General features: G+C 36.2%; 1 protein-coding gene across 1 annotated transcript; it reads left to right on the top strand.

Moving 5' to 3' along the window:
- Positions 1–68: 68 nt before the first annotated feature.
- LOC121370347 (JNK1/MAPK8-associated membrane protein-like) lies at positions 69–13,650 on the top strand. Its single transcript, XM_041495502.1, has 7 exons — positions 69–233; positions 4,211–4,281; positions 4,889–5,043; positions 5,699–5,902; positions 7,609–7,778; positions 11,788–11,864; positions 13,052–13,650. The coding sequence occupies exons 1-7, from the start codon at positions 149–151 to the stop codon at positions 13,265–13,267; spliced, it is 978 nt and encodes a 325-aa protein (XP_041351436.1). The 5' UTR covers positions 69–148; the 3' UTR covers positions 13,268–13,650.
- The last annotated feature ends 1,739 nt before the right edge of the window (positions 13,651–15,389 follow it).

Raw genomic sequence — 15,389 nt, 5'->3', positions numbered from 1 at the left:
GATTCTCGGTTATGACTTGTAACAGAAATCTAGTTGCGATTGAAACTACTAATTGTCTGATCGAAACTTTGTTTTTCCTGTTTTAAGAAAGTGTTACGCTCCTTGTTTACTAACAAACGTTGAAATCTTGACGCAAATTGTTAGAGAAATGGATAAGGTTGCGCTTATAATTATAATTTTTTGCATGTGCTTGATGACGGTTTTTCAAGTGACGTGTGATGAACTTAAAGAAGGTAAAAATTCACAAACGGAGCATCCTCCGCCCCACCCCCCATTCCCCCATTCCCCCATCCCCTCCAACTCCGGTACACACAATAACATCGACACTGAGTGATTAACACACTATGTTTTGCTTTACAAATATTGCAGAATCAATATTAAAAAAAAGCTATTGGAAAGAGTTCGACCTGTACCCCTAAATATGATAATATCAAAGACTCTAAAAGTTGTAAAGACTAACCTTAACCCTATAATATTAACTACCCGGTACCAGGTCGTTTCGCCCTTATTACTAGTTCACCCGAGTAGTTTTGAGCAGGGTCGATTCGTACCTCCAACCGAGTCGTTTCGCCCCATGTTTCGATTCGCCCTAATTTTTATTTTGTTAATAAAGTACATTTATTCATTGATTTTTAGATGTCACACATTGTGATCTGTATTATGCAGACAATGTATTCACATGAATAATTAATTTATGAACAGTCACACTGCATACTACTGATGTGCTGTGGTTTCTTTTTTAAATATACTACTCAAAAGAATTTAAGGGTCAAAAATTTATAACCAAGTAAGTTTCAGAGTGTATTAGATTGATGATGTAAACTACACCAATTTTTTTTTTATTGTTCCATATTTACAAAAAACCCACAAATAAACGTCACTGTATACAAGAAAGTCACATGACATGCTGTCAAAGTTGAAGGTTGTCAAACATGGATTTTACACATTAGAACATTCGTTTAATAGTGTGTGAATCCACCCCTGGCGCGAATACACTCGACACATCGTTGCCTCATGCTGTTGATCAGACGTCTGAAGAACTCTTGGGGAATGGCCTGCCACTCTGCCATAAGAAGTTGACCCAGATCATGAAGGTTGGCCGGAGGGGCATGGTTATCCCGAACTCTCCTGCCTAATTCGTCCCAGGCGTGCTCTATTGGGGCCATGTCAGGCGAATATGCTGGCCAATCCATCCTGGCGATACCTTGTTGTCTGAGAAAGTCCGTTACCACCCTGGCGCGGTGGGGTCTGGCATTGTCATCCTGCAGAACTGCCCCGCCGCCAATCTGCTGAAGGCCTGGGAGAACCAACGGCCGGATAATCTCATTCAGATAGCAGATTCCATTCAGATTGCCATCCACCACATAGAAGGGGGTCCTGTGGTGGATAGAGATGCCGCCCCACACCATGACGCTGCCACCACCGAACCGGTGACGTTGTCTAACGTTAACGTCAGCGAAGCGCTCCCCAGGACGTCTGTAGACACAAACCCGACCGTCGTTGAACTGGAGACTAAACCTGGACTCATCAGTGAACATCACTCGACCCCACTGAACACGTTGCCACCGCAGATGAAGCGTGCACCAATGATGTCTGGCCGTTCTGTGACGTGGTAGAAGTGGTGGTCGAACAGCCTGGTGACGGCAGCGTAGATTATTGGCTCTCAGACGATTGCATATGGTTTGATCAGACACTCGAGTTCCAGTCGCAGTCCGCAGATTGTCACGTAATCGGCGTGCAGTGGTTGTGCGTTGACGTAGAGCCATATTGGTGATGTAGCGGTCCTCTCTATTTGTAGTGCTTCGGGGTCTTCCCGAACGTGGACGATTTCGAACAGAATTCGTTGCTTGGTACCGTTGCCACAGTCGGCCAACGACACTCTGACTGACACCAAGTCTCAGAGCAACATTTCTTTGCTTATTGCCATCCTGAAGCCAAGCAATAGCCCTTCCTCGATTTTTGATAGTCAGTTGAAGTCGTACCATTGTCGAATTTGGAGTGTGCACCGTACACGAACGCAAGCTCCAATTATACGGAAATTCAGCATTGGGAACATGGAATATACGTGCAAAGCGTGCAGATGAAGCGCTTTGTGAAAAAGCAAGTTATGGGCACTTAGCAGACCTTTCGCTTGCGTCCTAATTTACGTGCAAATGTAAGCATGTTTTCGCCATTAGAACTAGTTGACAGTGTCAATGACAGTGGATTTTAATTCATTTATGGGTTGCTTAGACCCACTTTCATCAAAATGGAACAATACCATGCGTGACATTATGGTCTAGCTAATATAATTGACATTCAGAAAATAATGTCGAAAATATCGTCTGACCCTTAAATTCTTTTGAGTAGTATATATTACAAACCCAGCTGAGGTTCAAATGCTGAGTACAGTATGTTGAGTTCGCCTAGCTTCAGCTGACAGAAAGTAAACAGCTGATAAGGCATTAATATCCAAAGACAGAAAATTACCTAATATTTGGTAATGAATAAACAGAAGAAAAAAAATACTTAAAAACTATAATAAATATATTTATTTTGGGGGGCGAAACGACTCTGTATGAATGAGATTTAGATCGAACCAACCCTGGGTGAATAAGACTAAGGGTGAAACAACGCAGAGGTCGAAATGGTTTTAGGGTGAAACAACCCAGATTCAAACTACCATAACCATTGAAAGGGGGGGTTTACGGGTCGAACAAAATAGTAATAGTAATCAATAGTCATGCTGTGCACATGAAGAAACCGTAAAGTAAACACATAACTTAAAAACAATAAAATAAATACTATGTAACTAGTCGGTCCAGTACAGTAGACATTAAAGGGATAGTAAATATAGAATACTAAATGAGCGTCCATGTCATGCCATTTTCATGAAACGAGTGAACAATTTTGGTTTTGTGACGAGCAAAAGTAAGCCAGATACCAACACTCTTCACAAGTTTCATAAAAATTGTATGACAGGCAAGTTAGTTTTAGTATATTATTTATTACAAACCAGCTGCAAACAAGCCACAATGCAGACGTAAGCAGCTGATGTTATTTTTCTATGAATTGGGTCAGTAAGTGATTTACATCACATCATCGACATGTAAATTAAATGACATCACAATGAGACATCATCAGTGTACAGTTCAGATTTTGATGCAAAACTTGCATTAATTGTCTCTTAATGGAGTGTTTAAATTCACAATAATGACTGAATTGTTGATCGGACCAGCAAAGATTGAGCTGAGTGAATGGGATTCACTAGATGTGACGCTGACAATTTGTACATAGGGTCGTAAAAAAATTAGCAGTTTGATGACAAACACTTGCTGCAACATCGTTTTGGCTTCATACACAATAGGCCCAAATATCACAGCCTATCTTATCGCAATTTCAATTTATGGCCGTATTTCGTAATGGTACACTTTTAAATTACATTATTTGGTACAAACACGGTTAGATACATTAATAATGTTTGAACAAAACCTTTTCAACAGAAATTTTGCACTTAATATTTAAGTTTAAAAAGACGAAAGAAAAGTATAATTTGTAAAATATAACAGATACGGCAAAATGATGTTGAGGAAAGTCTCTGTCGTAAATGTTAGATGAGAAGTAATATGAATATAGCACTTATTATAACTCAAGTGCCCTCTAGCTCTATTGTGACATGTTGTTAAAAAAAGAAAGGGTGATTTTAAAACACTCACCAAGAAGTGTCTAAAATATACAGTTTTAGGTAGAGGTATTGGGTTTCTTCTTGTAGTAACTGTGTACTAAACACTAATATGTAAGTTGAATTTCACGAGTGAACATGCAAATTATTAAACCTTATTTTATTACAAGTATCACAGGGTTCACAAACGTCATAGAAATTCTAGAAAATGATGGAATTTACATTATGTAATTTTTCAGGCCTAGAGTAATGGAAAGTCAGAGTTATTGAAAATGATGGTTAATAATTACTTTTTTGTCCCATTTTAATAATACAACAAGAGATCGACAAGCCATCAAATGTCAAAATGTTTTTGCAATACAAATGCAAATACATGTATTAGGTTAAGTTGATGTTTACAGAAAAATCATAAAAGAAAACAATATCATGAAAATGCCTTTAAAAAGCAATGGAAAGTCATTTGTTGAAACAAAATGTGTGAACCCTGAAAAAGTCATGTCCTTTCTATGTTTGTTTTTATTGAATAATTATTTATTTATTTTGTTGTAGTTGTGGAAACTAAATTACATCTATGTCCTGGTTTGTATTGTGGAAGAATAGTTCCAGAAGCTCAATGTGGGGTAAGCAACAATAGCAATAATAATATATGTACAACATTACATTTATAACATTTTTTTTTTTTTTTTTTTTAGAGTAATTATTAAGTTGTTTGAAGATGCACATAACCTTTAAAGTTTTTCATGAAGGCAACCTTAAATGAAATATTTGTGACAGTAATCTTTACATAAAATATTAATTATCAAGATATTTCTTAAGAGCAGAATGTTAAATTTATCTTTCATCTTTAAAGGAAATTACTTATTTCTGTTATTTCATTTTGTTTACTTCTGATGTTACAGTTAAAAGACATTTTGTGGCAGCCTACCTTAAATGAAATATTTGTGACAGTAATCTTTACATAAAATATTAATTATCAAGATATTTCTTAAGAGCAGAATGTTAAATTTATCTTTCATCTTTAAAGGAAATTACTTATTTCTGTTATTTCATTTTGTTTACTTCTGATGTTACAGTTAAAAGACATTTTGTGGCAGCCTATGTTAAAGGGTTCATATATTAACAGTAAATCTATTAAATGCAAGTTAAATTTACACAAACTACATATTTAAGTATTTATTAATGTAAACTATATTCTAGTTACTAATGTTTGTAATTAACTTAATGTAGGCGTGTCCCCGTGGTTACCAGCCAGACGATCAGTCGTTATGTGTACGATGTACTGGACATCTTATGCTATACGACCAGCTGTATCTTGGATTCATGGCTCTTCTTTCACTTGTCCTACACTGGTTTTTTATCGAATTCACAACCAGAAGAAAAAAGTAAGTAATTTTAGGCATTGATGCTGAATACCAGTAATTATGGTATTCAATTTTCATTAATATAATTAAGTTCATGTTTAAAAGTAAATGAAATAACCAGGGTCAATAATTTCAATTAATGTCAACAGATGTATACACACTGTACAATAAAGGTCACAGATTTTATTTTTAACAAGTATAGCTCAGATGTCATAAACCAAAAAGTGTAAGTACTTTCCATTAACATACTAATTTTCTGTTGATTTAATTTTAGTTGTGGATTTATTTGATAACTGTGCTGGATTGTTTGGTTTGTCCCATCTTCATATTTATAGAATTTGAAGTTCTAAGAAACAAAAGTGGTGACATTCTGATGTTAGTTTTACTTTCCATACTTAAATTAATTTTATTTTTATGTTTTGAATAAAGATCATCATGATGTTGTTTTCATTTTGTGTGTATTAGTAGAGCAGTTTATGTTTTAATCATCAGCAAGCACTGTTTATTATTTTAGATTTCTTTGGACAGTTCTTTTATATAATATATACTGAACAGTTAGTAATGGTAATTCATGATGAAACATGTTTTTCATTAATAAATGACACCATTTAAAAAGTACATGTATTGTTTTGTGTTCTCTCTTTTTTTTCAAAATTTTCTTTATCATGATTTGTAGACGGGTGATTATTCTTCACCTCTGTGCTTTGATTGAAAGTGTGTTGGCGGCAGTGTTAACCCTTGTGATGTCGGACCCCATGGGCAGCCTCAATATCCGATCGTGCAGCGTTCGGCACCTCTCTGACTGGTACACACTACTGTACAACCCCAGCATCAACTACACAACAACCCTACACTGTACACAAGAAATGGTGTACCCTCTGTAAGTGCTGTGTGGCTATTCATAAAGGGTTTATATTAAAATCCTGGAAAGTCATACATTTTGCAAATGTCATTTTCCGGGCCAGGAAAGACATGAAAATTTTAAGTTGAGTCATGGAAAGTTATAAAAAATTAAAATGTATTGATGATTCATATTTTGTCAATTAAAATAATATACCAACAGTTTGCATGAAAATATTGTAATAGTATCAGGTTATGTTGACTATTGCAGACAAAATCCTTGAACGTTTTTAAAGGGTCATGAAAAATGCCTTTAAAAATCATTGAATTTTATTGATAAATAGTGATATTCCAATGATCATTTGTACGGTTTAGCTCTACCGATGTGATGATCGATTATAAACGCACACATGCACACACACACACACACACCAGGGTTGGAGTAAATGATCAAATTCAGACAAAACACTGGCACTCTCCAAATTCTGAAAACAATTGGCAAATTTTATATTAATTTGGCGAAAAAATTTGAAGTACTAATTGATATTATGTTACAAAATAACTGGGTATTGGAAGTTTAATAGATAATTTGGCAAAATTTTCTGCTGATCCAGAGCTAGCCCTGAAAAAGATAAGAGATATTTGGGTAAAATGAAACCATTTCACAATGTATTTTCATCAGTATTATTCGTAATCCATGTAAAAATGTGTAGTGATTTGTTTGCAACTACATATATATACTGTTACTGTTTCGCACTAACGCTAATATGAATAAATGTTTTATTCAAATTCTGGCATTTACGTTCAATTTGGGCTTTCCTCCGCTAGAAAATGTGAACCTGTATGCCTGTGTGTAAATATGTTAGGGTTGGTCTTTGTTTTCATTTGTACATAAAGAAAAAGATAATTAATAATTAATAAAGGTAAAATTAGCCATTTGTAGGGTGTAGATCTCAGTTGACGTGACAACAGGTGTATGGTACTTATAATTCAAATCCTTCTTATGTTCCTGTTCTAACCGATTGTGTAATCGAAAGTTGATTGGTTGATGCCAGGGGATTATAACTGATGATCGATGATGAAATTCCAACCGATTCCCAAATAATATTATTAATTGATAATATTAACAAATGAAGTCTTCAGATATATCACAAGTTGTCATTGTACAGCAAGTTAAAAAATGAAAAGGTCACAACATGTTTGACTTGTGGTAACTAGAACAACTTCACTGGACTTATTTTTTAATGTCCATATAATTATACATTTTTAGTACGGTATATCAACTTATTTTGGTCACAAAATGGATTCATCATTGGTAATTAAGTGGTACAAAATAATGAAACTTTATTTGTTGATTAGCATTTGGCTATTATTATAAGTTTAGTAATTAGCATTGATATTATTTCACTAATATTTTTGCAACAAAAGTTATTATTAGTAGAAACCAAAAAGTCACTTGCACACTTTGACAACAATACAGGCCTGTAGGAACGACTTTGGGAGTGGGTGGGGGGCACTGATGAATCGGGTACAAACTCTATATAAGATTTTGGTTAAAATGGCAAATATTAATATGATAAAAAAAACAGGGTCACAAGTTGGGGGGGGGGGGGGGGGGGCATGTACCCCCCGGTTCCTACAGGCCTGCAATAGAAACAGACTGTTTGGTATGTTAGACTATCATTCTAGTATGCACCATCAAATTCCTTTTTCTTTCTTTTTTAAAATTGTTTTTATTTTCCACAGGTACTCCATGGTTATGATCTACTATTCCCTGTCACTCATCTTTCTCTTGATCACCAGAACATTTGTCTCATACAAGTTTGTCGAATCACGTGGCACGAAGTCCATTTATGCTGCTCTCTATTTTTTGCCGATACTCATTGTCGTACAAGCTGTGTTTGGAGGACTGTTGTGTAAGTTATTTTTAGGAAAATCAAACATCTGATCAAAATGTTGTACTAACCAAAGACAGGGCTACTAGCTTGAGCATCCTCTTCACGGGCAGATCCACGGGTCCCTTGACCACCCACCCACCCCTGCCCAACACTGAGTATCTTTATTTCAACATTTTCAGGAGAGCATGCCCCGAACCCCTCCACAGACTTCACTCTTTTGGCAGACTCAGACTTGCCCTTTTTAAAATTTTGTGACCCCCCCTCTTTACAAAATCATGGTTCCACCCTTGCTTTAGCCTTATTCTATTTATGTATGTGAGAATAGAGCACACTTACAAGTTGTGTTTAAACAGTCAATTTTGCAAATGTCTTGACTGAAGTACAGTCTGAAATACACAGTTTCTTACATCTGATGCTGTATACCTTCATTTTGATTATTTTTGAGTTCACTCATAGCATTAAATTTAACTTACATGTATACTGAACAAAATAAGAAACTTCCGCTAACTTTGCTTGAACATAACTTGATGAAAACAAACCGGGGGAATAATTGTTATATATGCGTTTAAAGAGTGTTCCATGATGCATCGTTTGGTGCAAAAATTATGGCCATAGGTTAACAGAAACTGGGAGAAATTTTGACCAAATGTGGTAGGGGGTTAAAAAAAACCCCCACCCACTTAATAACAGGTATGACCACCTCTTGAATTTACCACTGCAGTGCATCGCAGGTGCATAGAATTGACTAAAGTGTTGATTTCTGCCTGTGGTATATTGTTCCATTCCTGAATGAGCGCTTGACGAAGTTCGTTGACGTTAGCGGGTGGGTTGGGACGACGCCTCAATCGTCTGTCCAGACTATCCCAGACATGCTTGATGGGGTTGAGATCAGGACTTTTAGCGGACCTGTCATCAATGACATCAATGTTATTTGTCCTAAGAAAATTTACAGTGTCTCTAGCTGTATGAGAGGTGGCATTATCATGCTGAAAAATCGAGATGTTGGCGTTGTTATGGAACAGAGGAATGACGTGATGAGAGAATGTCATCGCGGTAACGTTGAGCATTTAAATTGCCATCAATGACGACTAGTGGTGAACGATAACCATGGGCAATGGCTGCCCAGACCATGACACAACCCCCACCCCCGAAACGATCTCGTTCAAGAACACAACAGTCAGCATAGCGTTCATTTCTCCTATGGTAGACGCGCACCTTGCCATCACCACGTTGTAAAGAAAATCTGGATTCATCCGAAAAAAGAACAGTATTCCAGCATCGCCGTATCCAACGAGTCTGTACACGTGCCCAATTAAGATGATTTAGACGATGACGTTGCGTTAAAACGCAACCGACGTAAGGACGTCGTGCATGTAAACCGTTCTCCCGCAGACGATTACGAAGTTTGCCCGCTGATTCGGTTATTATGAAGCCCAGGTGTGTTAGCAGCAGAAGCAGTGGCAGTTTGGAATCGATTGTGCAAATGCGTGTTCATGATATAGCGGTCTTGACAACGCGTTGTAACATGCGGACGTCCACGACGTGGCAAGTCGTTGGTGCTTCCTGTTGTACAAAATCTTACATCGCTCAACTAGAACTCCCAACATGCCTTGCAACGTCTTCTGTTGACATGCCAGCATCTAGCATGCCAATCGCCCGTTCGCGTAAATTATTGGGTATTCTTGGCATACTAAAAATGCTACAATGTAAAAAACGTTAATTTTTTTACAAATTTTGAAACGTTTTCGTTCACTTGACAACATTGTCAGTAAGACAAGTAAAACAAATTGACCGAATACTACATGGGACATGTCGAACCATGCATGCACGTGCAAATTGAATTTCACGTTGTCGACGATTAACTGTGCAAAAATAATCGATAAAATTCATGAATCCTGATAATACAGCTCAAGGCTAATACTACCTATATAATTTCATTACACAATGAATTCTTTAACACAACAAATACTGTATGTACAAATCAGAAGTTTCTTTTTTTGTTCAGTATATATGTTTCCAATTAGTACAAATGCTAGGCCAACAAGAAGAAATGCAACATTCCAATCTGAAAAACAGCATATTTCAGATAGGGGTGTCAGCTTTCTATTTGAGTTTAATGTTATGAGTGGCGTTTGATTTAAAAAAATACATATATTATAAATGCAACATTTACAGGAGTACCTGTAATCATAGTGTTGTAATATTACTTTTCATGTTATGGGTAAAACAGTTGGAGGGTACATGTACTAACCAATGCAGAACTATTAGGCAAAAAAGAAAGTTGGTCTCTGGTCAGACCAAAGTTCCATAATTGATGCGGCAATGTATTTTTTATTTTTTATTATTGTTTTTAAAGCATGGATTGCACAGAAAAGGTGGGTATATTTGATACCAAAATAAGGGGTGTATTTAAATTGAAATTAGAATGCACGTCCTAATTCATGCGCGATGGCATTTTGGCTCCAAATGCAGTTTTACGTCATAGCAAGAAAAGCCCGGCAAAAATTGGCATCATACCGCAAGAAATTTGATTTTTGAAGCACGAGGGTCAAAATCGATGCACATGCTGACCAGAGACCAAAAATTTATTTTGTTTGGCCTTAAAGCTGTGCAAATTAACTTTTGTAAATATCTGCTTAAAGACTGGGGGTGGGTTGGGTGTGGGGGAGGAGTGGGTGGAAGATCTGGTTTTGGGCAAGTGTGGTAGAACCCATCTCCAACTTATTTATATGACTAGGATTATTAAATATTGATGTAAATTTATCCAGCTACCATGTTTCAGCAGTCTAATTAAAATTAGCTCCACTATTACATGTGGATCTAATAGCAGCCAGTTGGAGCTCATGTCCACCAATCAAAACCTTACTTGCAGAATCATGCCAGTGATTTAAAATTAATTTGAAAACATTCCGAATTATCCTGAGGGTATACGACATGTTTCGTGTGAATTACAAATGCCTTAAAACATGTTTTATTTTATAAAATAAATAATTTGTAATGTAAAACTGAAGACTGATTTAGTTGGGATTTTTTTATAAATAAATAAATAATTTTTAATGTAAAATTGAAGACTGATAACACATCCTGTACATTTTGGTATGGTTTGCTGTACTGCGGCCACTAAAATAGATTCGCCCGATATTTTTAGAATTTGTATGCTCCCAAATAACGTTAAAAAAGGCGAAGTGTGATTGGTCAATATTTAAATTATTATTTACAGACGAAATGTTACCTGGACATTGGAGACTACACAGTGTTGTTAGCAATCTGATTAAAATTAGTTCTAATGGTCTAAATAAGGCATTCATAATTCACATGAAACATCGTATACCCTCAGGATAATTCGGAATATTTTCAAATTATTTTCAAATCACTGGCATGATTTTGCCAGTAAGGTTTTGATTGGTGGACTGGCTGCTGTTAGATCCACATGTAATAGTGGAGCTAATTTTAATTAGATTGATGTTTGAGATTACCTCGTTAAAGTTATAATTTCACAATTTCTATTGACTTATAAGGCTGCACATTTTATTTAGAAATGTTATTTACTTGTAATTGCACATGCTAATGAAAATTAGAGGGAATTTAGACTAATTTTACAACTTATGAATTAAAAAGATGTGTTTATACAAGAACATCTGTTTGCAGAAAATAACATTTGCATATTTTATAATATAGAAATAGGAATATCTTTTCTTATATAATTTGCTGCTTTTTTTTATATTAACAGCATTGCCTTCATTGCAAATCTTTTTCTTAATTTCTATTTTTCAGAAATATTATTATTTGTTTTTTTACAGGTGTGTGAGACAGTTGAGAATATTTTTGTTGTTGCACAAAATGCATTTACTTCATTCAAATAATACCTATAGATCCCTTGCTGCTAATGGAAAACATATGAGCAGGTTTCCTCTAAGACTCTATGTCAGAATGACTAAATGTTTGACATCCAATAGCCCACAATTAATAAATCAATGTACTGTAGTGGTGTTACTAAACAATTTTTTTTTAAATCTTTTTCTTTCAGATTATGCTTTCCCTTATATTATCTTGGTAGTGTCTGTAGTGACAAGTGCAATACATCTTGCTTCAATGAAAGACCAGGTAAAGTAACCATGCAGCTTGTTTTAAATTATAATTATTAAATTAAATGGGTTTTAGGTGTTTTTTTTAGCAATAAATGATCCATTTTATTGCCTATTGTAACATCTGTACTGGTTGTGTTACTGTTAAAATACATTGTCTTGGCACATGCCAAACATAGCCACCTACTTAGGATATGTAGACCTCTAGAGCTAACTAAATTTATATTCAGACTCCGAATTTAGCAGGATTCCATGCTTCCTTGAATCCCAGAACATAGGTCGGAAGCCCAAGATTATGAGATAGAAACCCAAAATATCTATATTACATCATTTGTACAATTTCCGCAGAATGCCAAATTTGCCAATAACATTAGCAAATTTTGAAAAAGTAACTGGCAAATTTTAATTTGGCAGGGAAAAAATCATATAATGAATGATATTTTGTTGAAATTTTTATTTTTTTATTTTTTTCAATTTATGAAGTTTAAAAGGTAATGTTAAATTTTCTACTCATCTAGAGTTAGTCTTGGTTTAGACTCACCGGCCTCGGTGGCGTCGTGGCAGGCCATCGGTCTACAGGCTGGTAGGTACTGGGTTCGGATCCGAGTCGAGGCATGGGATTTTTAATCGAGATACCGACTCCAAACCCTGAGTGAGTGCTCCACAAGGCTCAATGGGTAGGTGTAAACCACTTGCACCGACCAGTGATCCATAACTGGTTCAACAAAGGCCATGGTTTGTGCTATCCTGCCTGTGGGAAGCGCAAATAAAAGATCCCTTGCTGCCTGTCGTAAAAAGAGTAGCCTATGTGGCGACAGCGGGTTTCCTCTAAAAACAGTGTCAGAATGACCATATGTTTGACGTCCAATAGCCGATGATAAGATAAAAAATCAATGTGCTCTAGCGGCGTCGTTAAATAAAACAAACTTTACTTTGGTTTAGACTGGGGTAGGAAGTGGTGGGGGCAAGGGGGCCATTTGTGCCCCCCCCCCCCCCCCCCACTTTGTGGTAACAGCGATGTTTTTTATATATTTATACATGTATTTATATGTGTGTGGGTGTGTGTGCCCCCTCACTTTTTGGCACCTTCCTACGCCCGTGACTTATCATCAATAATCAGTATAACCCGTCAAAAATAAATGATTAGCTTCTTTTAAGTTTTTGACTACAGTTATTTGTACATCCTGTTTTTCTTCCTATTTTCAGAATATCAAAGACCTGATCATAGATAGTTTTACCAGTGTCAGGAATCTTACAATACTGGTTGGACACTGGATATTACATGCCTATGGAATAATTTCACTGACAGAACTGAAGAATCCAAGTTTTGAACTACCGCTTCTAGCTCTGGTGCCATTTCCAGCATTGTTTTACGTGTTAACCGTCAGGTGCTCAAATCCTGATGAACTGGACCATGTTTAGCCCAAAATGAAAGAGTATCTTGTTAATATATTTGAAGAATTTGGACTCTGGTGAACTGACAGCATTGAAGTGTCTTTTCAAAGATACAATTTGTGATATATGTTGACACAGACAGGCAGGGTGCTTTAGACTAACACAGTTGGGCCTGCAAGCATGAAGTTGGGCTAGAATGCACACTGTTATAAAGCGAGTAGCACTGTATGGTAGTCTTTGGCGCATTCAAGAGGTGACCAATTTGACTGGAACCATTGTATTCCAGCCTCGATGGTGTCGACATTAAGCCATCTGACATAAGGCTGGTAGGTACAGGGTTCACAGCCTGGTACCGGCTCCCACCCTAAGTTTTAACGACTCAATGGGTAGGTTTAATACCACTACACCCTCTTCTCTCTCACTGACCACTAACAACTAACCCACTGTCCTAGACAGACAAGTCTAGATAGCTGAGTTGTGCGTTTAGGACAGTGTGCTTGAACTTTACTTGGATATAAGCACGAAAATAAGTTGACTGAATGAATGTATTCTGTCGTGTCACATTCATCAAATGTTGGGTGTAAAAACCATCTGTTGTGTATGACACGCTTACCTCAGTGTTGCAATGGTTAAGATATAACGCTGGTAGTTACTGGGTTTGTATCCCTGTACTGTCTCCCATTTCAGAGAGGTTTAAAAACTTAATGGGAAGATGTATGACCACTACACAGAATTCGTTCACTAGCCACTGACAACTAACCATTAACCTGTGTCCCGGACAGGCCACCCACATAGCAGTAAACTGAAGAGTGTGTCTAGCATAGCATGTCTGAACTGCAAGTTGATGAAAATCAAGTTGAATATATATATAAAAAGATAACAATCTGTTTATACTGTTACTTCTTGTAGGTCTGTCTTGATTTTGTTAGATCATTGTCACTTCATTTTTATATTTTTCTTAGTTTGATACCCAATAGTCGTTGTATTTTCATCCTGGAGCATCGTTAAACATTCATTCATTGTTAGACCATTGTTACAGAGCAGGAGAGATACTCATAAGATGTATTAGACATTTTGTCTTAAAAACAGAACAAAAAGATTTCTCTGTGGGTATGTTATGCCAAAATAAAATAATTGGGAGACAAAAGGTTGTACCCATTTTTGTTGACCAATTACAGGTATGCAAGATCATGGTCGCAAAATAAACATTGTGCATGATTAAGACTATAGTGGGGAATTTAAAAACTCAAGCAGTAAACCCTCTGAAGTATTCGTACTGGATTTACATATCATTTTATTTCAAGGGAATCGCTGTATAAATATTCCTAATTGTTACACCATTTTCACCGAATGGTATACTTCACCCACCATTCACATCGTTCTTTAATATTGTCACTGAAACATCATTCTTTAATATTGTCATTGAATAATCTGCTCGTAGTTAATTAATTGTTTAACCCTTAAAACGCAATTGCCTTTTATCCCTGATTTGACACAAATTAAATTTCATTGTCAATAATTAGTTGGGTCAAATTTACAAAGCCTGTTCTTGTCTTACAAATGTGCAACTATATACACTTAAATGCTTAAACACCTGTTTAAAAAAAAACATGCTTCTCGTAATATAGTTGGGCATGTGATTGAAACATTTCTAAAAAAGCTGAAAATGATACATGCGTGCCAAAGGCACATAATCGAGTGCAGAATACACCAGATGACTAGGGGGTAATTGAAAAAAAGAAAAAAGGAAAAATTTATAAAAAGCGGAATTCCGCCAATTAGCAGAAAAATCACATGCCTGATAGTGTCAGTTTGAGATTGCTATCAAATCATTCTGGTTCAGACAAATTTTTAGAACAGGGAGTAAGAAGGAATGTTCTACTATACCTCATTAGCTGTTAGTAATGACACCACACAAGACAACATTGTTGCCGGCACATAAGCTGCTGGAATAAAAATGATATGGGATTTTTCTAAATCAAAGCACAAAGACAGCAAGAGTTGACAGGTAGGGCTTATACTGCGTTCATTAGCAGTTGTGAATATTTTATTTCCCTATTCACAATTTGTGAAGAGCATTTGTTTGGCGAAATAACCTGTGAACACAACTTGTGAACTGGAGTAGGATTTTCTGCATGTCTTGTCATGA

This window comes from Gigantopelta aegis, chromosome 4 (assembly GCF_016097555.1).
Source record: "Gigantopelta aegis isolate Gae_Host chromosome 4, Gae_host_genome, whole genome shotgun sequence".
Taxonomy (NCBI): domain Eukaryota; kingdom Metazoa; phylum Mollusca; class Gastropoda; order Neomphalida; family Peltospiridae; genus Gigantopelta; species Gigantopelta aegis.
Note: the sequence above shows the minus strand (reverse complement) of the source record. Positions and strands in the feature narration are given on the sequence as shown.